This window comes from Thunnus albacares, chromosome 1, assembly GCF_914725855.1.
Source record: "Thunnus albacares chromosome 1, fThuAlb1.1, whole genome shotgun sequence".
Classification (NCBI taxonomy): Eukaryota; Metazoa; Chordata; class Actinopteri; order Scombriformes; family Scombridae; genus Thunnus; species Thunnus albacares.
In genome coordinates this window covers 28,369,345-28,393,807 of record NC_058106.1, presented here as the reverse complement: position 1 = coordinate 28,393,807, position 24,463 = coordinate 28,369,345, and the positions used below count along the sequence as shown (strand labels likewise).

At 38.9% G+C, this 24,463-nt stretch overlaps 1 protein-coding gene across 3 annotated transcripts; it reads left to right on the top strand.

The window, feature by feature from the left end:
- The first annotated feature begins 63 nt into the window (after window positions 1–63).
- On the top strand, window positions 64–24,451 carry pir (pirin). Of its 3 annotated transcripts, none has more exons than XM_044353060.1 (10): window positions 64–220; window positions 1,812–1,918; window positions 2,047–2,139; window positions 6,007–6,087; window positions 10,038–10,244; window positions 12,323–12,407; window positions 14,622–14,666; window positions 22,743–22,825; window positions 23,577–23,643; window positions 23,763–24,451. In XM_044353060.1, exons 2-10 carry the CDS (start codon window positions 1,823–1,825, stop codon window positions 23,879–23,881), a joined length of 876 nt encoding a protein of 291 aa, XP_044208995.1. In that variant the 5' UTR covers window positions 64–220; window positions 1,812–1,822; the 3' UTR covers window positions 23,882–24,451. The 3 variants fall into 3 exon arrangements, with proteins under 3 accessions (XP_044208995.1, XP_044209003.1, XP_044209011.1); XM_044353068.1 differs by having other exon boundaries at window positions 74–220; window positions 1,777–1,918; XM_044353076.1 differs by lacking the exon at window positions 14,622–14,666 and having other exon boundaries at window positions 74–220.
- Window positions 24,452–24,463: the final 12 nt, after the last annotated feature.

The following is a 24,463-nucleotide window of genomic DNA, read 5'->3' as shown; positions in this document are numbered from 1 at the left end:
TTACACTGATGCTCTGTTATCTCCAGGTTCTTACCTTTGGCGTCACACTGCGGAATTATCTTTAGCCACGCCCCCTACCTGACTTCCGCAATGTAATCCTACCTGTGGAGGTGAGGAGGGGTGCTGTCCCGATAACAAACCGGCGTTTATTCAAATTTGCCCCCCCAAAACACTCAAAACAATCAGAACTGTATCGGGACTGGCTGCCTTGTACTTTCTGGTAGGTGGGTTTGCCTGATAAACTGGTTTGGTTTGTTTGTCTGCAGCCATTCGGTACATCAGTTGCTACCATCTAACTTATGAAATATTTATGTAATTTCACGTTGGCACTAATGTTAAATCATTGCTGCATCAGATGTAAAGTAAAGCCTCCATTATGGACAATGAGAATATCTTAAAATGTGCCGTTAATAGGGTAAATAGGCACCACAGTGTAGTGTTGAAAAAATGATTAATTTTAAACAGCAGGGACTCAATATTAGCAGAAGCTGCTTCAACAAGGTGTTTATGTCACTCTGAGGATCAATCTTTCAAGCTCGTAAAAAATTTAGATACATGCAAGACAGAGCAGGAAGCATCCAGCACAGAAATGATGTAATACAATTTTGATAACTCTCTAAAATAAAGCGAAAGGGGTCCGCAGCAGGAGGCGCTGGGATCAGCTGATGACCAGCTGAGCCGCTCAGCTGACTGTTCAGCTGCTGTCAGGTCCGAGGGTCTATATTTAGAGTTGAAAACCTCCAGTGAAGTTTCTAATTCCTATGAAGAGTATTTTGAAACTAGGAAAAACCCCTGTGAATTTGGAATCTTTGTGGTTATTTTGACACATCATGATACTTTGCAATATTTCATTTTGTTTTTGTTTGTCTGATTTTTAAGGGCTGGGAAATATATTGATATTATATCAATATCGTGATATCAGACTAGATATTGTCTTAGAATTTGGATATCGTAATATAGTGATATCTCATAAGTGTTGTCTTTTTCTGGTTTTAAAGGCTGCGTTACAGTAAAGTGATGTAACTCTGATGTAACTCACCAGACTGTTTTAGCTATTATTTGTCTTTACCCACTCATTGCTCATCATATTGATGATGATTTATGAAGAATCTCATTATGTAAATATTTTATGAAAGCACCAATGGTCATTCCTACAATATTTACACAATATCTATATTGAGATATTTGTCAATAATATTGTGATATTTGATTTTATACATATCATCCAGCCCTAAAACATAATATAAAAAAAGATTATAAGATTTTGCTTTTACATCAAGTTACTGTACAAATCAATTTGAGATGTTTCCCACAATACCTCTAGGAAAAAGAAAATTCTTATGATATATATAGAAGGACACAGGTGACGTGGAAACTGTGTTTTGCCCATGGTACTTTCCTACCTTTCACCCACTGCATGCTTAGAAAGCTCCACTCTGAAAAGGAGGAAGTGGGTGTAGAAAATAGATGGCTAGATGAACATTTTATGTGATGTATGAAGCTTATTATAAGACTGTAACAATAATATATCTTTAACATGAACTCACAGTGGATCACAGTTGTCCTGTATCAATGATGAGAAATCTTATTAAAAGCAGTTATATCAAAAGATCACATTAACTCTGGTGTTTTCCTGGCAGCTTGAATATAAGAGTCAAAGTAGTTGTTTAGAAAGAAGAAAATTGTGCACAAGATAAAAAAAAGATGCATTTGTTGCCTTAAAACAAACCATTTTATTTTGTCCATAAAACTTTTATTTGTCATTTTTGTCCTCAGTTAATGAACATTAAAGCATATTTTATGTTTTGTAGTGACTCTGAGCATGATGAACATGAGGAGAGTCGCAAGAATAGTTTTGAGTGTGGGACAAGCTGAGGGAGTCGGTGCTCATGTCCGAAGGAGCATCGGTAGAAAGGAGGTAAGTGCCTCAACAGGTTGATTTATTATAAATGTTGATCCATTTTACTAGTACAAAAATACCTCAATTGTAAACTCAAATTAACAGGCTTTTTAATTTATGTAATACGGTATATATTTTATTTCTAGCTGAGGAACCTGGATCCTTTTCTGATGTTGGATGAGTTTAGAGTGAGCAAGCCGTCAGGTTTCCCAGACCACCCTCACAGAGGATTTGAGACGGTGAGACTCTTTGACTGTATTTTTTAAGGCATTACAGACTCATATGTGTGGCAGCAAATATTCAGATAATCGCGATAAGTTGGAGAGAGTCCAACAAAAAGTTCTGAATCCGCTGCAGGTATGTAAAGTATATTGTGTCCTTATATCAAACTTTGCTATATGACTCAGTTCAGGATATTTATCAAAATTAAAATAAGTCACACATTACATCATGCTTTATTCACCTCATCAGACGTTTTCGTGCCTTCATCAGTGTGGTGCCTAAGTTTGCGTCCTCTTTCCATTGATAAGCTGTGACTTCATGACTATAAGTACTAAACATACAAAACAATGCTATCATCCTTTCCTCACAATCTTTCATCTTAACCCAACCGGTCAAAGCAGATGGCCGCCCACCTAGAGCCAGGTTCTAGGTTAAAGGGGAGTTTTTCCTTACCGTTGTCGCCAAGTGCTTGCTCATGGGGGAATTGTTGGGTGTCTCTCTCTGTAAATTAAAGAGTATGGTCTAGACCTGCTCCACGTGAAAAGTGCCCTGAGATGACTTTTGTTGTGATCTGGTGCTATATAAATAAAATTGAATTGAATTGAATTGAATTGAATTAACCCAGCAAGTGGTAAAAGGTTGAATATCCATTTTCAATACAAAGCAACACATCCTGCATGCTTTCAACCTCACCAAAGAACCTAGCCATTGGGGCGAAGGCTTTGCATAACAATGAAAATATATAAATGGCAAAAGAACTACACTTATGTAGTGGCTTTTCTACCCCAAGGGATGAAGCAATTAAAAATGTTTCTTCTCACTCACACACAAACTCACACTCTGATTCAAGATGCTGGCCTCCATCAGGAGTAATTGGTATTCAGTGTCTTGCTCAAGAAGACTTTTTTGACACGTGGACAGGAGACGTCAGGGATTGAATCACCACCCTCGCAATCAAAGGAGGACTAGCTCTCCCTCCTGAGTCACAGCCTGAGGGATTGTATTGAAATTATTGTGGGTAATTAAAATAGTTAGGCCCTCCCCAGTGTTAATAATATTTTTGTTGGATCCTCTCCTTCATTTAGAAAAATGCCCCTAACATCTCAAAATAATATAATAGTATTGAATTGATACAATTCCTTCAACCGAATACACAAAAGAGGGACCAACTTGTTTGACTGAGGGCTGAGATTCCTACTTTGATCACTAGATGGCAACAGCAGGACAGTGTCAAGAAAGAAAGCACACTCAAGTGCCTCCCACACATGATGATATAAGTTTATTTATTTATATATGACTTCAAAAGTCATATAGAAAGCCAGAGATTCATCATCCACTGGTACTGTTATTACTGCCTAAACTCAAGTTTATCTCAGAATGCTTTGGGTCAAATTTTTAATCATGACAGCTCACAAAAAAATCCCCTTCTTATGAAAGAGAGGAATACCCCTGACTTCTGAGGTGCTTTTGTTCTTTTGTTGAGCCATCCTTACTTTGCTTTTTTTTTTTCTGTGCATTTGAAAGTGATGTACTCTTTCTCCGCCAAAGGACATCTTCCTTGACCGTTGTCACTGACATACTGACATTTCGGCTGTCCCAGTTTTATTGAAACTGAAAGGTCAAATAATTATGTGAGTTCAAAAAAACTTACTGATAACACAATACTGATGTAGCTTTTTGCACACACATCCATGTTCAACATAATACTGTACTTTACATTTTTTAAATACATTTCACTGCTTTTCTCCCCATAAATCATCAAAAACTATCTATCTAAAACAGCTCTGCTGTTGAGTCCTTGCTGGGTCTATTTCTATTGCCAGCCCCTTTCATGGCCAGTTCATGGTCATTTTAATAAAGTATGAAAGTGTGAAATTACATATTTAAAATCTACCTATTATACACAGTTTAGAACGCAACTTCACTCCCATTTAGTTCCTTCTTTGCAGTCTCGTTTTAATGCCTTTCTTTTAGAGTTGTGATGAAATTCAGTAATCTATTATTTAATTGACTGATTGACTTATATGCCAAGATTGATAAGTGAATAATAGCTTTTATTTAAGTAAAAATATGACATTTTTGCTGGTTACAACTGGTAATTTTTGTCACTTGTAATTTCAATACATTTAGGTTTTTTAAAAACAATTTTAAGACATAATTTTGGGCCTTATTGTGATGGCGATTTCTCATCACTGTTGACATTTTACAGATTCAATGATCAATTTATAAATAAAAAAAATAACAGAAGGATTAATGCAGTTATTATCTTGCATGTATGGACATGAAGATTTTTCACACCCTTTCAAACTTCATAATATTAAAAACCTGTTCATGATTGATTTTTTTTTAGAATAACCTTCACTTTAAAGCTGCACTAATTCATATTTTTATTGGATCAAATGTGTTATGTGAAAGTCTCATATAATGACGAGGCCACAGAGACTCTGCAGCTCTCCTCATCACTCTGGAGCATTTTTTTTCAGCTCAGTGTTTTGGTTTTATGGACCACAACTTCACTGTTTTGATTCACTCTCACTGCTCTCCTCAGTGTTGATTCCAGCTGCTGCAGGAAACCATTTTCAGTCCCCAAAAAAAAGGTCTGATAAACTCATTGCACACCTGCTCAGCACAAAATTAGCAACTAGCTGGTGAACATAGTGAAACTTTTAGCAGCTAAAGAACCAGATATTTCCCTGAACTGAAAAGAGAGTAAATATTAGATGTACATTCACCAGGTGGACGGAAACACAACTGTAAATAAAAGCTATGTGGTTCTGTGTCTGCTGGGTTTGTAAATAGGAAACTGTTTCCTAATACAGTAACCAAAATGAGGTAATACTGTACATCAGTGTTTTACTGCTTGTTCTGCTGCCCCGTGTGGCCAAATTAATTAATGCTGCTTTTAGTGACAGCAAATTATATTTGAGCATGGTTTGGAAAGTAGCTGCACCCATTTCTTAAAACGATAAATGCAGCGCATACTATTTGATTACAACTTTAGAAGCCGTTTGGTTTGTCCTGGGAAAAGGTATGATTGAATAACTCTTTATTTCAGGACTCAAAGGATGGAAAATACAATAATTTGGTCTTATTCTGGTACCTACTCTATTAGTCTCTGTGTGAACCACATAGTGATAAAACTGATTTCATTAATAAATACAGAATTTGTAAAGGATTTGAGCTTAATTGTGCACATTAAATTCACCATAAACCTGTCCTTTGTTTCTACAAATTCTGGTTTAACTCTGTTAAATATCACTATATTTTTTCCACAGTCATTCTTAAATTTGTATGTGTCTGTGTAGTATTAGCAGTAATACAACTACCACATTGTCGAATGGAGGTAATGTGGCAGGTCTGACTTGTATCTTTTTAAATGCAAATTTAAAGACCCCAAATATTATCCTTAGATTGCCAGACATTCCACCAAGTTTATTTGATTTGGCAGATGCAACTTAAATCTCCCAGTGTGGGTGGACAGGACTCGGCTACACTCCCAGCATGCCTTTCAGCAGGTGTGTTTTCTCACACTCGCATGACTGTTGAAGTTACACAGCTGTGGAGATGGATCACAGGCAGCTCGCGGCAGGGGCCAGAGCTCTCTTCCCTTACACAGATGTTCACCTTTGAACCTTTGACACCACACTATTCCTGTCCAGCTTGACCACTGGGGCGGTGAAAATGAGTACACACATGCTTTTAGGTCAGCACTTGTTTGTAAGCTTGTGGCCTAAGTGAGTGAAGCTTGGAACATGATATTTCACTTAATTTTTATAAATACATGATATCATTAATACATTTATTAAGTCATCTGTGAGGCAATTGTGCACGTGTCTGCCATAGCTGTTTATGCTACATCTGTGTTTGTGTCTTTCCTCAAACAGGTAACTTATGTTTTAGAGGGGATGACAGCCCATGAAGACTTCTGTGGCCATTCAGGACAACTGAAACCTGGAGATCTGCAAGTAATGGGAAATTATATGTTTATAGTGTTTTATAATGATTTTACAATATTTTTATGTTTTTTTAAAGGAATACTTCAACATTCTGGGAATGACGCTCATTCACTTTCTTGCCGAGGGTTAGATGAGAAGGTTGATACCAATCTCATTGCCCCCTAGTGGCTGGCTGCAGTACAGGTCATAAGTCCCGCCCCCTCCATGTTAGCAGATGGGACATGAGCCAAACTAAAAAATCAAAGTACACATCAAATTATTTTTTTATTTTTTTTTTTACCAAAGATGGTTTTCATCATATTAGGTCATTCTTATCACACCAATGTATGTCCAAGTGCTCATTTTTCTGATAAGTTTGTATTTAATCAGTTATTTGACAATATAAAAAAGGGGTGTAGTGTCATGATTGAGAGCTGCGACAGCCACTCTCAAACCTCCGTCAGGTGGTGATGGCTGAGGGGCCATCATCCTGCCACCCAACTCTACTGCGGGTGGCAGGATGATGGCAGACTCTGGCTCCAAATGACATCACAAATGCAAGACGGCAGCTCCTGGAAAGGAGATATTTTGGCTTCACTTTTGCATAGTGGCAGGAAGTTGAGTCACGTCGTCCATATTTATATGCAGTCAATGGTCTATATGGTCAATACAAAGCTACCACGAGCAGCCAGTTAGCTTAGCTTAGCATAAAGACTGGAAACAGGTGGAAACAACGAGTTGTTCAAAAAGAAAATCTGCTTACCTCCACTTCTAAAATTCACTAATTAACATGTTTTAACTTGTTTAATTTGTACAGAAAACTAAGTGTTAAACAGCACAACAACACACACCGGGGGGTTATGTGCCAAAACATTTTCTGGCCGTGCATTGATTGTCTGGAAACCTCACATTGATGACATGACTTCTAAAAAAACCCCACAACTGGTTGTTTTTACACTTTGCTTTTTGTGTGGCTGAAACAAACAACATATAACATGTTGATTAGTGAGCTTTAGAGGAGATGGAAGGTAAATGTTGTTACCTTTCCATTGTTTATGCTAAGCTAAGCTAACCAGCTGATTGCTGTAGCTTCATTATATGTCATATAGTCAGTCATATTGTGCACCTATTTAACAATACATGCCAAAAAAATACAATACAATCCATTTCTTTGCATTCTTATATCAAAATCCAATCGTGTTTTCTACCTGTAAAACAAAATATGACGTGTGCTTGCATTGGCTTGAACCAACCAATTTCAACCAATAATATCATGACATCCACCTATCAATCAATCTTCAACTTTTAGCAGCACAGAGCTAAGATTCATTATGACATGGCCACTTTTCAACGTTCAAATCAAATTCCTCCCAACGTTATGTCCCGCCTGTCTATCCTTCACTCATAAATATGTCACGATAAGAAAGTCGGATCCTCTCTTAATGCTGTTTCATCTGGACTTCAATCTTCTTATCTAACTCTTGACAAGAAAGCAAAAAAGTGTGTCTAGCAAAATGATGAATTATTCCTTTAATTTTGCTATTACCAAATGAAGTGGTTATATTTCCTGCTCTTTCAGATATTGCATACATGTTATATAACATGATCATTATCTATATCAGCCTAATCCTCTGATTGTAAATGTAAACGTGATTGATTTAAAGCAAGTCGTGACCTTTTAATCAGAGGCATTCAGTCCACTTACTGTTAACTTAAACTTACAAGAGCAGAACAAGACTTAAACCTATTGGCGCACACATCCTCACAAACTCATTATATATTATGCATTACAATGTTGTGCACTCACACTAATTGGATATCATGCCCTGTGGGTTGTTTCCTGTGCTTTTAAAGTAGTAAAGCACACATACACACGCACACACACGTACACAGACTGCTGACTCAGCTTCAATATGCAACAGAGGATCAGTCAGTACAGCTGAATTTGCTCTACCCCACCATGTGCACCCTCTGTAGGCTCGGACGTCACGTGGGAGCTGCAGATACTCAAACAGACGCCTGCCTGTCCTTTAGGGAAAGCTCAGACACTGACTCAGATTAAAGCAGTGTTTCATTGAAGGAAGTGGTGAAGACATCACACCAACATTTTGGAACAGACATTTCTTCCACCAACTTTTAAAAATCCCAGAAGATTCATTCCTAATGTTTATTTGAAGTTGTGTCAGTTTTAAATGAATTACAGTCTTCATATTTTTATACAACGACCTTCTTTAGCAGGACTTAATGTGCCCAAACTGGCAGCTTCTCCCCAGGTTAGACTGTGTTTCTATTATATCATTATATATGTTTTAAATTTAATTTGAGCCACTCATTAACTTCATGTCAAATGCTGCCTCTGATCTCTGAGTTTCAAGTCATCCTTTGTTGTATTCTGCATGTTTTATCATCCACTAGATCCCTGAGAGTAAATAAAGAGCATACCTCAATAAAAGAAACCAAGAAGCATGATGAACAGTCACAGATGAATTATAAAGGACTGGCTGCATTAAAGCAAAGCTAGACAGTGGAAATTTCCAGCTGGCCCAAAAGGAGCTGTTAAACTAAATTTAATTGCATCCTGTTTCGAATCACTACCTGGAACTAGCTTCAAAAATTGACTTTTAGATTGATGTCTTGTGCTAGGTAATCCTTTACTATGAATATGTTAACTTGTTGACGTGGTCTGGTGACTAAAAGGCTTTGTAATGGGGGAACATTGCTTGTTTTTCTGAAAATCAAACCCAGAAGATACAATATAAGAAAATATTGGCAGTAAAAAAAGATAAATCCAACGTGACAGCTGGTTGCATTGCATTGTAGTTATATCTCATTATTAAAGAACATGTTGATATTTTTTCAAATCTGTCTTAAAACAACAGTCGTGTGCCCAAATGAACACTGACAGATGTTTTCCTTGCTGTAATCATCCCTCCTGTTCACACTGGACATAAAAAGATCCATTCGTAAGGCATTTTCAATGTATGCAAACAATATAGCTAAGTGAACAATAAATAGTTTCCTCTCATGTGAACATGTTCACTGCTGGCTCTCAACAGGTGTGGATGAGCTAATTAAAGTGTGAGCTGTGAGATTTGGCCTTCAACTTGTAGTTCTCCATAAACAGATGCAGAGAAGAAAACTCCCTAAGGAAGAAACATAGATGAGGTCATGAATGAATAGAAGGAATATTGTACATTAATTAAAAGACACCTGTCAGGATGATGAATATGAGATGTTCTGTGATGACACGCTTAAATGTCCAAATATGATTTTGAACTTCACTCAGGCTCTCTTCCAGCCTAGCAAACTGAGGGATTCACATTTGCAAATGTGTAGTCTGAGTATTGCAATAAATCTCTGAAAGACAACTTGCTCTCTGTGAATTCACAGGGGACAAAACCCACAGCCTTCTTTCTGTGCAAAATTATATTTTAAAGTTTATTTGAAGATAATATGAAACTTCAGGCGTCCAAACTAGTCAAGTCAAGTTGATATATTATAAAGTTACCAAATTCCCTCCTTTTGTTACTATCCTGCCGCTGCAGCTGAACAGGAAAATACGGTCCGTTGAGGCAGAGAGAAGAGTAACTTTGAATGATACTGACTTGTTTGACTAACACAGACTGACTGAAGCTTCATTTTATCTTCAGATAAATTTTTAAATACTTTTTTTCTCAAGATAAGGATTGTGGATTTTGTCCCTTACATTATCAACACATGATGAAAAGATATTTTAATGGTCAGTATGAACAGGAGGAATGATTACAGCAAGAAAAATCAGTTTCAATGTTCATACAGGCATCTGACTATTGTTTCAAAATTATGTGTTTCATTGTGAACCTGTCCTAAAACAGTGATATCTGCATGCATAACTGTACCAACAACAGGTGGTTCACTGACAGAAATCTGATCTAAAACTAATTCAACATGTGTGTCTGTGTCTTTGGTATATGTGTAATATGCCTCTCCTTGTCCTCTAGTGGATGACTGCAGGACGGGGAGTGGTCCATGCTGAGATGCCTGTGTCAGAGGAGCCGGTGGTGGGCTTACAGCTATGGGTGAACCTGCCGCGACGAGACAAGATGGTGGAACCAGCGTACCAGGAGCTCCGAAGCTCAGAGATCCCCAAACCAAGCCAGGGAGGAGTTACAGTTGCTGTGATATCTGGAGAAGCTTTAGGAGTGAAGGTGTGTGTGTGTGTGTTCTCATATTTCACCTACAGGGTTGTGATGTCACTGTAACATCATAACGGCAAATTGACCACAACAAGAGGAGCACTTTGAAACTGAACATGATGTTTACTTCCCAAGTAGCTGTTGATCTCATGGTGATTGGTCATTTGCTTGGACGCTCGAGTCAAACTGGAAAAACCGACAAACAATGACATAAATGTGCGTGTGTTCATTTGTGCATGCGTGTGTGTGCGTGCGTGCATGCGTGCAAGGAAATGGCAGTTAACCACAGTATTTGACCACTGTGAGTTTAAGGAGTGTCTGTCTGAAGAGGAAACAGCAAATGAGGAGCAGATTGTCCAGGCCTGCGAGGATGACTTAGTAGTGTTGTAGTCCTGACGTGTGTGTGTTTGTGTGTGTGTGCACGTCCGTGTCTGTCTATGTACTTGTTTTATTACACCTGTGAACATTACTGGAAGTTGATAGTTGAAGACTGCTTAAGGAAGTGACGACTCAAGAGAAATGAAGGGCAAACATTAATCTGAGAGTGAATTATTCCAATAATGGTTTCAATTCTCTGTGTATGTGTGTGTGTGTGTGTGTGTGTGTGTGTGTATGTGTGTGTGTGTGTGTGTGTGTGTGTGTGTGTATGTGTAGAGTGAACAAGGTTACTACAGGGCAGAAGACACAGTTGTCATCCGGCATTCAAATCTGTGGGTTTAACAGAGGTCACTGAACTCTAGTAGCCTCCTCCTCCTCCACTACAAGTCAAATATCAATTTCTCTGTTGTATTAATACCGTATGAGGCTTATCATTTTGGGTTTTTAACGATAATACCCAGATCTTTTAAAAACTAACAGATTATTTAGACTTAAATCCCCACTCCTCTCACTTAATGAGGTGCTCTTTGAACAAGGACAGTTCACAACATCTGGTGATGAAAACTGAACAGGAGATTGGGAGGAAATGCAGTGAGTGAGTCACTGATTTTGTATTAAGTCCCTCAAGAAATCAGCAGATAGTCAAACTATTGAACATTTTACAATGGAATATTGTCTGTAACACTTTACAGTAATGTGATTATTTCTTTTCAGTAACGAGCAGCACAATGGATAACAGTAATCCCAGTAAATCTCTGCTATTTCAACAATTTGAGGGTCATCAGGAGTTCGATGGAGGGTTGATATTAGTTTGGTCGCTGTGTGTTAGGTTGACGGACTTTTCCAGTATGTGTTAGCTTGGCACAGGGAAAAGGGGAGAAATGCAACTCTCAGTAAGTCCATAATTGTCATTATGCTAATGTTAGATGGTAAACAATCAGGAATCAGTTGGTTTAGTTCAGAGTTGGTGCGTATATGAACCCAACAGCTTCACTTCGAGGACCGGACTTGTGCTGTTGAGTAATTAGTAAAATAATGTAATTACTTTTTTAATGAGTAATATGTTAGGACTGATTGATTACTTGCCCTACACTACGCAGAAGAATCCCTGAAAATAGCCTGTAGAAATGCCCTATATTTGTTATATTTTAACAGATGACAGCAGTAATTCTGCACAAAATGAGGACAAGGAACTCTAAGAAAACACAGGTGCTATAATTTTCCACACTTTGCTGACTTTCTGACTCATGTTTCCTCTTTGCAAAGCCGCAATGTTGAGAGTTTCTTATTTAGGTTATTTGCAACAACTGCAGATGTGGAATAAGCCTGAGGACACCTGGTGAAATGTCTTACTCATGGTTAAAAAAAACAAACACACACACACACACATATTGTATAATAAAAAGAGCTGTTTAGTGCAAGAAATGTAAGCCACAAAACTCTGAATAATTGAGTCTGACTTTCTCCGAAAACCGCTGTGGTGATCAGTAGGGTGTGAAGCCACAGCACTCCTTTGTTGGGTAGTAAAGCAATACAACTTTAACAGCCATGCAGATGTTTCTAAATTTGTAAGCAAATGACCATGACAGTCACTGGCGCCACTATTTCAAAGTTTGCATGAATGGGTTTTCTGTTTCATACAAAAAAAATAAAGCTTGTGGCTGTGTGAGAGAGAGTATGCAGATTTTATGACTGTCATTTCTTTTCCGTAGTCCAGGGTCTTCACAAGGACACCAACCCTGTACCTGGACTTCAGACTGCAGGCAGGAGCCCAGTACGTCCAACCAGTCCCCTCAGGTACTATAAAATAACATTTGTAAATGGTTGGTTAGTCACATATTTCCAGAGTGGTCTCTAATGATATTTTCATAAAAGCATCTCACTGTATCTTTGTGCTCTGACTGACCTTCAGCCATCCCTCCTCATTTTACTCTTAACTGTCACTGAAAGCATGTACTCTGAAGTATCTTCACTAAAGGATGACTCAGTTTACTAAAAAATGTATTGAATATCTTCCTCTTGTAGCAGGAAATACAATAACATGTGATACCTTGGAACATAACATTGAAATGAAAAGTAGTTTTTAAACCTCTGCTTTTTTAAAGAAAAATCTTTGACACAAATCATGGCCCTTAAAGTGAGATTTTGTAACTTTTGAAAAAAGGAATAAGACTCTCATCCTTTTGAAAATGAAAAGGGAAATTCTTAAATAAAACACATAGCTGCTCAGTTCAACACGCTCATAAGTTTTGCTGCTACAGCGTGTTCTGGTATAATCAGTAGGTTATGGTGGCTAATGTTAGCAAACGTCAGATATATTTTGTGTTACTGAATTTGTTTGCTGACTTCATAGCTCCTCTCTACTTGTGCTACTATGACACTCTGTTTTAACATTAATCAATATCCTGGAATTGTCACTTGTGACCAGTTATTGTTTTCAGCAAAAGTTACATTGTCTTGCTTTAAAGTGGCTATAATTCATATTTTTATATGAACAATGGATCAAACGACGTATCTGCATATGAACAGACAATTATCACCTGAATCTGCAGTTACCCTCAGCTCCAATGAGGTTTATAGCGTCTTTCAGCTCATTGTTTTGGTTTACACAACGTTACTGATTTGGCTCATCCTTTCCGTTCTCATCAGTGTCGTTTTCGGCTGCTTTCAGCAAAAAAGCTAGAAGAACCTGCTGTAGCTGAGGTAAACATTGTGGTGTATTTAACAGCTTAAGAGTCATTTCCTTCAGGAGTTGGTGGAGCCCAAAAACTACACTAAACAAGGAGTTAATTAGATTTACATTTGCCAGGTGGGCACAAACACAGCTCCAAATGAATGCTAATATTGCTGCTTTTCTGCTGGATGTGTAAATAGACAACTGTTTGCTAACAACATAATAAATATGATGTTATGCTCACAGCTTGTTTCCGCTTCCCCCAAGTGGCAAAAACATTTTTTTTTTACTGATTTTACTGGGATTTGACTATTACATAGACAAATGGTGAAACTGTAATTAATAATATATCAACAAATACAGTAGTTTCACAATCTAAAATTCAAGCAGTATGCTGTTAATATAACACAAGATTTAGAGGTTCTCAAAGATTTTACTTACAATCCACAGTAATAATAAAATAGAACTCTGATATTTTGCCACACAATTAATAGTAATAGTCTTGTTTTACAGTCTTCACCAAGAAGGATCTAGTTCAGTATAGACAAGGTTCACACTCGGTTTTTGATCAAAGACTGCACTTCTACTGTGGAGTAGAGGGACAAACGTGTTATCAGCGGACATTTACAACACTAACAGAAGCGCCGCAGGGCTCATAAAGCTTGTAAAGCTGTTGGAGGACAGGACAGCTCAGCATTTAACATTAACAGAGAAAGCGTGGTGTTTTCTGTACACAACATCTATTGCATGTCTGTCCGTCCTGGAAGAGGGATCTCTCCTCTGTTGCTCTCTCTGAGGTTTCTCCCATTTTTTTCCCCGTTCAAGGGTTCTTTAGGGAGTTTTTCCTCATTTGAATTAAGGGTCTAAGGACAAAAGATGTTGCATTGCTGTACAGAGTGTAGAGACCCCGAGGCAAATTTGGGATTTGTAATATTGGGCTTTACAAATAAAATTGACTTGACTTGACTTGAGAGCGAGACATGGCGAGAAAGAAAGCTTTATATGACAAAGCACAGGAAAACAATTGTACATTTAAATTCATCATTACTTCTGTATTATTCTGCCCTCAAGTTCACCACCTCACCTTTGTGCTCATCTGTGAAGTTTTGGTTAGAAAAATATAAACTGTCAGAAAAGAAGTCGTCCAATTGTATGTTTGGTTTTATGATTTGTGAATTAATGCATTCTCTCGTAGGATATTAAGTTTTAGGGGTCATTTTAATTTCCTTTTCCTTTTTATATTGATATATTGTCTTTAAGAGAAGAGAATTCTTTGAAAGTGTTTCATCCAATTCACCATTATACATACACTGTAAATAAAAGTCTGTTTTTGACAGGATGGACTACATTCATCTACACCCTATCGGGATCCGTTCATGTTGGTGAGTTTTAATGTTCTCTTATAATCATAATCAGACTTAATTAACCAAGTACATGTTTACAAGAAATTAATTTGGAGCAGGTGTCAGAACAGCAAAATGAAGAAATAAAGTAGCAATAAGATGGAAAAATACAATTAGATACCCGAAAGAGAGAGATAACAGAAATATCTTGTAAAACAATGGCAAATACAGGATACAATAATATTCAAATATACAATGTACAGAGTTTGCAAAGATACAGGTCATGTTGACAGATAAGTCCAGCAGTGAGCGGATAAAATACACAGAGCAAATATTTTAGAATAATACAAACAATGACATTAAAGGATAGCTTCTTTTATATCATAACACTCACAAACCTAAATGTAAATTCATTCTTTCTGTTCATATTGTCCTTGAAGTGATCCCGCTTGATATGACTCCAGTGTAAGAGATGGGGAACAAAATGCAGCATCCTCGTACTGTGTGGAAATGTATTCCAAAGTTCAGCTGAAGGTAATCTGAGGCTGTAGCAGTCTGAGTTAAGGCTGGAACATGCCTCTCCAAGCTCATGTAAGAGAAACACCGACCTCCTGACTAATTACCTTACATAACACTCAGCTTCACACAGCACATAAAGGTTTGGCTTCTTGTAAGCCTTTGCAAGCTTGGGTTACCCATAAAACTCTTCTCTGTGTAGATGTTCACGTCTATCTTCTGAAAAAACAAGAAGACCGAAGCTCAGCAGCTCCAGTCCCGCGTGATATGACTGAGGCAGCCAGTTATTAACCGTTTTACTATCTATGTACAAAAACTATTTTGTGAAAGGCCTCTAAGTTTTACCAAAACTCTCCCACTGATTTTTCATAACTCACTGATCTTTTTGTTGAGCTGACAATATCAGGATATTTAACTAATATTTCCGCACGTTTGGATTCCTCATGTGGGATGAGTACACGCTTGCAGGTCCAGTAGTGCATTTTTCTCAATCACGATCTAAGTTCGACAGCAGAAAACACTTTTGTTTGTACTCCTTTCCTTTACAGATATGCTCAACACACATCAAAACAGACTGACATCAGCTCTGACTTAGCTGTTTTATGCAAATCAGATGATCTGCAGTTCATTTTGTAGTTGTATTAAATATCTCGGTAAGTTAAAAAATTGTAGTGACGCAAAACTTTGCACCCATGGCGGTAATTTCCAACAGGCTCAGCAAATAGCCAGACAGCAATTTTGTTGAGCAACAATGGAGAGATAGTAACACGAAGGGGGAATTTTGCACTAAAAAAGACTGTAACTCTGGAAGAACCCTCATGCTTCAGCAAACTGTTGAACTTTCATATCACACTTTATGGCCAGTAAGAACAGGGAGAATGATTACAGTGACAAATAACTCTTTTGGTGTATTGTATTGTTTTCTTTTGTTTTGTTTTTTTACTATTTTGTTCCAGTGACTGAGCGGCAATGGCTACTTTTTGTTTTTCTTGTGGTTCACTGTTACTTTGTACACTCTTTGTAACGGGGAACCATGTGAGAGAGGAGTGAGGGCATTGTTTACTCACACAGCCAGCTGATTGAGTTGAGTAAACCAGTGCTACTGCCCGGAGAAAGGCCTGAAATCCTGGAGCTAACCAGAGAGCGAAGAAGAGGAAATATAAACCTTCTGTTCCAGCGATCATCATGGGAAACATGATGTCCTTGGGAAGTAAGATGGACGAGCTTGGCGCACTGATCAAGACCCAGAGGGAATATCGTGAGTGCAGCATTTTGTGTTTCACTAAGACATGGCTGCACTGGCCCTTCCCGGACCACAGTGTGGCTGTTCCTGGATTCAGGACTGTTTGAGTGGAGAAGGACATCACATGGAGCAGCAAGAAGAAGGGAGGAGGGATTACACTGTATGTGAGTGACAGGTGGTGCAATCCTGGACATGTTAATGTGAAGGAATGTTTCTGTGGCCCGGACATTCAACTGCTAGCCAAGTTACTTGCTGAGGGAGTTCTCGTCCACCATTTTTGTTGCTGTCTACATTCCTCCATGAGTTGATGCGGAGGTTCACTGTTGCAAGACTTCAGGCTAATGAGGCACTGCAGGACTGCTTTGAGTCTACAGACTGGGATGTGTTTTGTGAGCAACAAGGGGAGGACACCAACAGCATGACAGACTGCATCACAGAATACGTCAAATTCTGTGAACACATCACCTTGCTGGCCCGGACTGTACGCTGCCTCCCTACAACAACAAGTCCTGGATCACCAGTGACCTGAAAGTACTTCTTAATAAGAACAAAGCCTTCAGGTCTGGAGACAGGGAAGAACTGAGGAGTGTACAGCACAGACTGAAGGTGAAGCTGAGGGAGTGCAAGGATTCTGTAGGAGGAAGTTGGAGGCCAAACTCCAGCAGAACAATGTGAGGGATGTGTTGACTGGAATGAAGGAAATCACTGGGTTCAAGGTGAGAGACAGACAACCAGTGAGCAGCCTCGAGAGGGCAAATGAGCTGCACTGTCTCTTCAACAGGTTTAGTTCACAGCCCTCAGCTGTCTCCTCCACCACCACACACCCAAACCTCCACACACCCCGATTGCCCCCAATTCTTTCGCCCCTTCCCCCTCAATCCCTCCTGGTGAGCTCCTTGGACCCCAACCCTGTACCTTTGAAGTGCCTTTCCTCCACTGAGACCACGAGCACTCTCCCCCGCCTTACTGTGACTACTGGCCAGGTTAGGAGACAGCTGGAGAGACTCCACCAAGGCAAGGCCGCAGGCCCTGACAGTATCAGCTGCAGGGTTCTGAGGACCTGTGCCAGCCAGCTGTCGGCTATTCTGCAACACCTCTTCAACCTGATCCTGAACCAGGAGAAGATAATGTAGCTGTGAAAGATGTCCTGCCTGGTTCCTGTTCCCAAGAAGACGACTCCATCTGGCCTCAATGACTATCAACCAGTTGCCCTCACATCTCATGTGATGAAGGTGCTGGAGAGGCTGGTTTTGGCCGACTTTAGACCCAGCATTGACCTGCCCTATATGCTGAATACACAATTGCGTAGGGCCCCGCGAATCCTTTTTTTTTTTAAATAAAGAAAGTTGCTGGGAGACATAAAGCCAATCAATGGCTCTCACCCAGTACAGTACAGGGGCCACCTCCTCAATGGATAGATCTTGTCAATCGACATCCATCTGACCCAGGGGGCCCCCATGTCAATGGATAGATCGTCAGTGATGCAACTTTTTGCAGTAGCTCCTGTTCTGCCACTTGCTGAGCCGACAATGTTGTAGCTAATCTAGTATCGAACTGGAATTTGTTTTTATTGTTTGTCACATTTGGCCACATGTTTCTCATATATTGTTTTTGGGTATTTACAGGATATTGTCATGGCTGGTCGAGAGCCCATTAAACATAATTAAATCCCTCCAGTCATTCTGGCAGTTCCACCTAAAAGGACACTGAAAACCTCTTTTCTATGCACTGGAAAATATTCCTTTTGTGCACTCAAGGCAATCGGTAAATCATCTTATTGGAGGAATTACAGATAACATCTGTGTATAATAGAATGTTTCTTTCTTTCACGTTGTTGGTGTATATCTTCATTCACACCTCACATCAACAGTATTCATTTTTTCTTTGCGTTGAGTGAGCTTTGTTGTCATTTTAGATTATTTTGAATTGTATGATTGCTGTTGAGTGTTGGCTGGGTTGTATTGTTTTTCTGCTAGAAAGCCTGTCGTCAAGACTTGTATCACCCTCATTTTTGTTGACAGTTTAGAAAGACTTAGTGCCTTGAAGATGTCGCTGAGACCTCTGATTTAAGGTCTGAGGGCATAATTCTTAACATCCATTGAATGAAGACATGTTTACTACAAATGTGTGTTTTGTGTATTAATGTTTGTCCGACTGGGCAGTGCTCTGTCTGAAGTGGTGGAGAATAGTGCAGGACCTCCACAGGGGACTGTGTTGTCTCCTATCCTTTTCAGCTTGTACACCTCAAACTTTCATTACAACTCCGGGTCATGCTACTTGCAGAAGTTCTCTGACAACTCTGCTGTGGCTGGGTGTATAAGTGATGGATGGGAGGATGACTACAGAGCACTGGTGGAGTGGAGTGCTTTGGAAGAAATCATCTGCTTCTGAACGTGGCCAAAACCAGGGAGATCTCGATCAACTTCAGAAGGAAGAGGACAGCTACACAACCCCTGTGTATTCTGGGAGAGGATGTTGGCGTGGTGGAGGACTACAGGTACCTGGGCATCCACATCGACAGCAGACTTAGCTGGAAGACCAACACCAAGGCTGTGTTTAAGAAGAGGATGAGCAGACTCTATTTCCTGAGGAAGTTGGGATCCTTTAACGCGTGCAGAAAGATGTTGGAAATCTTCCACCAGTCTGTTGTGGCCAGTGAACTGTATTTCACTGTAGTCTGCTTGGAGAGCAGCATTGGAGCTGGCAGAACCAACAGACTTAATACACTGATTAACAAGGCCAGCTACGCAATTGGCTGCAAACCAGGCACCTTTGAAACTGTGGTGGAGAGGAGGACATTGAACAAACTGTTATCCATTATGGATAATCCTGACCACTCTCTCTCCACCTCCTACTGGACAGACAGTGGAGCACTTTCTCTAACAGACTGGTTCAACCTCGCTGTCACAAGCACCGATACAGGAAATCCTTTCTGCCCAAAGCAATAACTCTCTACAACACCTCACCTCTGTCTAACAGAGAACTCTCTGAGCTCTCAGCTTTATAGTTTCTGTCTCAACCAAACTCTGTTTTGCTCCTTCAATAACTTTGCTCATGGTGAATTTGCTCATTTTTTTATACTCCTACTCTACCTCTTTGCATTTTTAAAACTTAAGCAGTTTTGCACACTTATCTAATGTGTATATAGTATGTTATCCTATGTTTATGTTTTATTATATTTATCTAGAATATTCTTTGTAATGAGTTTATATCATATATTTTTGTGTTTATTTTTCTACAGATATATACAGATGGGTGACAAATTAAAGGAAAAACCGGTACAGGCCTGAATGCTAGTTATGCTTTGGGGGGCATTTTGCTGGTATGGTTTGGGTCCACTTATCCCCTTAGAGGGAAGAGTCACTGCAAATCAATACAAAGTTGTTCTGAGTGATCACCTTTATCCTATGATGAAACATTTATGTCCTGATGGGAGTGGTCTCTTCCAGGATGACAATGCCCTAATTCACAGGGCACAAGGGGTCACTGAATGGTTTGATGAGTATAAAAATTATGTGAATCACATGCTGTGGCCTTTACGGTCACCAGATCTCGACCCAATTGAACACCTATGGGAGATTTTGGACTGATGTGTAAGACAGCGCTCTCCATTACCATCATCAGAATGCCAGATGAGGGAATATCTTTTTGAAGAATGGTGTTCATCCCTCCGGAAGTGTTCCAGAGACTTGTAGAATCAATGCCAAGGCTGAGGAACACCATTCTTCATAGCATATGATTCACATCATTTTCATATTCATCAAACCATTCAGTGACCTCTCATGCCCCATAAATTGGGGCACTGTCATCCTGGAAGAGACCACTCCCATTAGGATAGAAATGTTTCATCATAGGATAAAGGTGATCACTTAGAACAACTTTGTATTGATTTGTATTGATTTGCAGTGACCCTTCCCTCTAAGGCGACAAGTGGACCCAAACCATACCAGAAAAATGCCCCCCAAAGCATAACAGAGCCACCAGATCCCCTCACTGTAGGGGTCAAGCATTCAGGCCTGTACCAGTCTCTTGCTGTATGCCACACATGCACTTGCCCACTTGTTGAGAATATGGTGAAGGATGACTCATCTAACCATATCACTTTTTCCACATCTCTACCAGTGCCTATGATTTTGTACCATTGAACTCTCAAATATGCATTCATTTTTGTAATGAGGGGTTTATGCACTGCAACTCTACTATAATATCCCTCTCTATGTAATTGTCAACAGGCTGTTCTTGCTGACACAGTCTGATCACGTCCTGCATTGACATTCTCAGTCACCTGAGGAAGAGTTGCTCTTCTGTTTATATTACATATCACACTAATGCACAAGCATCACGGTTATAAAATGTCCGACCCTATTTACCAATGTCTTTCCCATAGATCTAAAAGCAGATGTCACTTTGGTCACCGTCACTGAAACACCAGCCAGTTGAGCAGTCTTTGTGACTGAAGCTTCTGCCATCTGTGCCCCAACAATGAACCCTCTTTCAAAGTCACTTGGATCTTTTCCTCTTGCCATCTTGATACAAAATCAGTCTATCTATCTATCTGTCTATCTGTCTATCTATCTATCTATCTATCTATCTATCTATCTATCTATCTATCTATCTATCTATCTACTATTTATGGGTATGTTTGTGTTGAGATACTCTTGAACCTATCATTTAACAGAAAAGACACTAATAGCCAAGGTAATACCAATATTCTTTGGTTGGATTTGTGAACTTTTTTCTGTATATTTGATTGCTCCCTCACTTCCCTTCCTATAAATGTGTGTGATCTCAGTCCAATTGCAACTTCTCTTCTACAGTCAGCCAAAACACCCATGTGTTCCACCTTACATCTTGATCGATTCATACCATCACTAAACTATGATCTCTCCAGACAGGAGAAAAAAAATTAAATCATCACATCATATTTTTTACATTTATTGTGCTACTCTGAATAAAATATGACCGTCTCATATTTTGGTTTCATATCAATCATACTCACAGGTTATAACAAAGCAGTATGGTGTTGTATCGATGTTTCTGTTTGACATTATACTGTGAAATACTGCATTTCCTGCTTATTTGACAGCATCATGTGATCAGGGAATTCCCCTTGCATGAGAAGAAACCCTTTAAGACAGTGAACTCATATTCAGAGGTTTTGTTGGTTTGTTGAAACCTGTTGTTTTCAGTCAGAATTCCCCCTTTTAATATTCTTTCGTAGAATTTCATTAAGATTTGATTACTCCCCATCATTACTCTGCAGGATCTCTAAGACTGGTTGTAATTACTGCCAGATGTTTTGATGACACGAGAGGATGAAAATGGCTGCTAACATTAAAGAAGTTATTTGAATCTTGAGTCTCCAACTCTGCATGTCGTCTGGCCAAATCAGGACCAGCTGGTTTTGAATGCGTCCAACCGCAAGTGGAAGTGTCAGGCTTTCTCAGTGTTTAGTTTCAGTAAGTGGTTCAAAGAAACCGCTAAACCAGGTCAAAATGTCTGATACATGCAGGTGCCTATATTTCCATTTTACTCACAGTGGGTTTTCTATGACACATAGACAGGCATGTGGAAATTATTTGTGAAACAAATGTAATTATTACTAATGATGCACGTGCCAACTCATAAACAGCAAGTAAACTTGATTTGGTTTCTGGGTGAATTCACCCAGGTTTCAGGTTTCTTCTCATTTCCCTCCCTATTGCTCCAAATGACCAACACGGCTTTAAGTCTACCAATGCTTTTTTTTTTATTATTGCCCAGATGTCATAGATTCCCTCTTGTTTTCAAAGTACAACAAAGAGAGCTCACAGACCAAAAACCCAATGGATCATCTTAAATAGCATGTTTATTGTGTTGTTTCTTTCCTAAGTGACTTACAAAGGAGTCCCATTTTGCCAGACTTGAATGTGTAGATATTATTGCACTGACTCTTGCTGTCATAATGGAAAAAAGTGAAAATACTCTTGTTTGAATCTAATAATTAGCTGCATGATTGAGTCACATTGAGGGACATAAAACCCAATGAACATTATTTAAAATGATGGATTATGCTATACATGAGTTGGTATGTTTGAGCTGTTTTTAGTGTATTTCTGAAACTAACAGGAACCATGAGAAATGAATTGGTTGGTTTTATCTAATGTCAGACTAAATGTCTTACACATGAGATCACAGCGGCTCACATATGTATTTGAGTGAGGCCCAGATCAATTAAAATCATAACAAAGTAGGTTCAGATTTCAGTTTAGACAACAAAATGTTGTCGTCTCACACAGAGACACAGGCGATGTTCAAAATGGTCATGAGTTCCAGTATTGTTTAAGGACAAAACATTGGACTTTCTTGTTTTCAAGGCCCAGATCAGGAGCAGCAGAAGGTGGAGCCCCATCACACAGTGGTGTTTGGAGATGGAGACTGTGTCAAAGTTGAAAACAAGGTGAGAGATGTTCTCAGTATGAAGACCAGAGGTTTCCAAAGTGTTTCTATCATGCCCCTGTTTGGATGTCTTTCATCATATTGAATTTGACTAATGTGTTTTTTTGATGAGCATTACCTGTTTTATTTCCATCCCTGTTAAGTCTGTCCATCCTGTACTTCACATTTAATATTTCAATTTGAATAAAACTTGCTAACCTGAATCTTACTTGTCTTGCTAGCATCAAATCATTTTTGTGTGGTTATTCTTCCCAAATTAATCAGATAAATGTATTCTGCTCCACTTTTTTCCCCTGGTTTTGATACACCGCTGATTAAGACCAGTGTTCCCCATCCTTTATGGCTCATTACCCCTTAAAATGAAGCTACTTGTGACCCGTCCTCACATGTTATAGTCTTAGTGTGGACATGAGATTTTTGCTTCTCAGATTATTCAATATAAAAGATTATTATGAGAAAATGTTAAAATATTTCACAAGAAACAAATCAGAGCTTAGATAAAACAAGACAACAAGTCTACAGGCATGCTAGCAGCAATGTGAGACCGATTAGCACTAAACACTGTTGAGGCCAATGAGGATGTCATTAGTTTTGCAGTTGTTTGTTCATGAATCAAAGTATTGGACAAATTAAAAATTTCACCAGAAGAAACGTGAATTAAACAGTGATTTAGACATCACAAGTGAAAGTCTGTAGCCAATTCTTCACATGCAGACAAAGTTGAGTACCATTTCCTCTTATTTTCTCCTCAGGACTTTGAAGTTTCCCATTTTGTGCTGATTGCTGGAGAACCAATCAAAGAGCCCGTAGTACAACACGGTATGTCATGCGTGTTATTCCCTCAAGTCACTGAACAAAAGAAATGTTAAGGAAGAAACAAACTGAACATAATCAATACCTACAGTGTAAAACTTGTCTATGTTGTGTCTGTTCTTCAGGTCCATTTGTAATGACCACAGAGGAAGAGATCAGACAGACTATCAAAGATTACCAGACGGGCAGAAATGGCTTTGAAAGGGCGATTAACTGGAGATCCAAGATCCGAGATTCTGTCTGAACACTATATGTTGCACTCCTGTCCCTGATACAGATGTTTGCCTTACTTGTTTGACATATTTCTAGAGATACTCCCTTCGTGTCCAATGTGTGAAAATGTGCATATTTATTTTTCAGGATACGTGCTGTACATTCTTATAGGTCATTAAGTTTTCTCCAACCTCTGTTTTAACATGTTACATGTAGAAGAGCTTCATGTGGGAGTGGAGTTTGTAGTTTACCCCTTCTCCCTTGTAAAACATAGATTTTAGGGAAAATGTGCTTCTAACTGCTCTCCACTCCCCTTGTTAAATTTAAGGTTTATGACATTTTCCTTCTGCTGTTCAAGATAACACTGTAGTTCAGCTGGTATTAAATTCTGAAACAATGTTTTGTACAAGTTGCACACTGTTGTTATGAAAATAATTTAACATACTGTAAGTATGAAGGTTTTACAAATGTCTTGATGTTAAAGAAACATTCACGTAATTTATCCAGCTGCTGTAAAACAAAAGTAACCAGTTTTCCAGCTGCTAGATAACCTCTATAACCAAAACCTCCATAGACGTCATAAAAACATTGTTTTAAAAATTTTTTTGTGTTG

What these genes read in the sequence shown, in the direction of transcription:
- pir (XM_044353060.1), top strand. Translation starts at nt 1,823, where the DNA reads ATGATGAACATGAGGAGAGTCGCAAGAATAGTTTTGAGTGTGGGACAA. An exon ending in CTCACAGAGGATTTGAGACG is followed by an intron (nt 2,140 to 6,006) that starts GTGAGACTCTTT and finishes TTCCTCAAACAG; the next exon opens with GTAACTTATGTTTTAGAGGG. An exon ending in GTGTCAAAGTTGAAAACAAG is followed by an intron (nt 22,826 to 23,576) that starts GTGAGAGATGTT and finishes TTTTCTCCTCAG; the next exon opens with GACTTTGAAGTTTCCCATTT.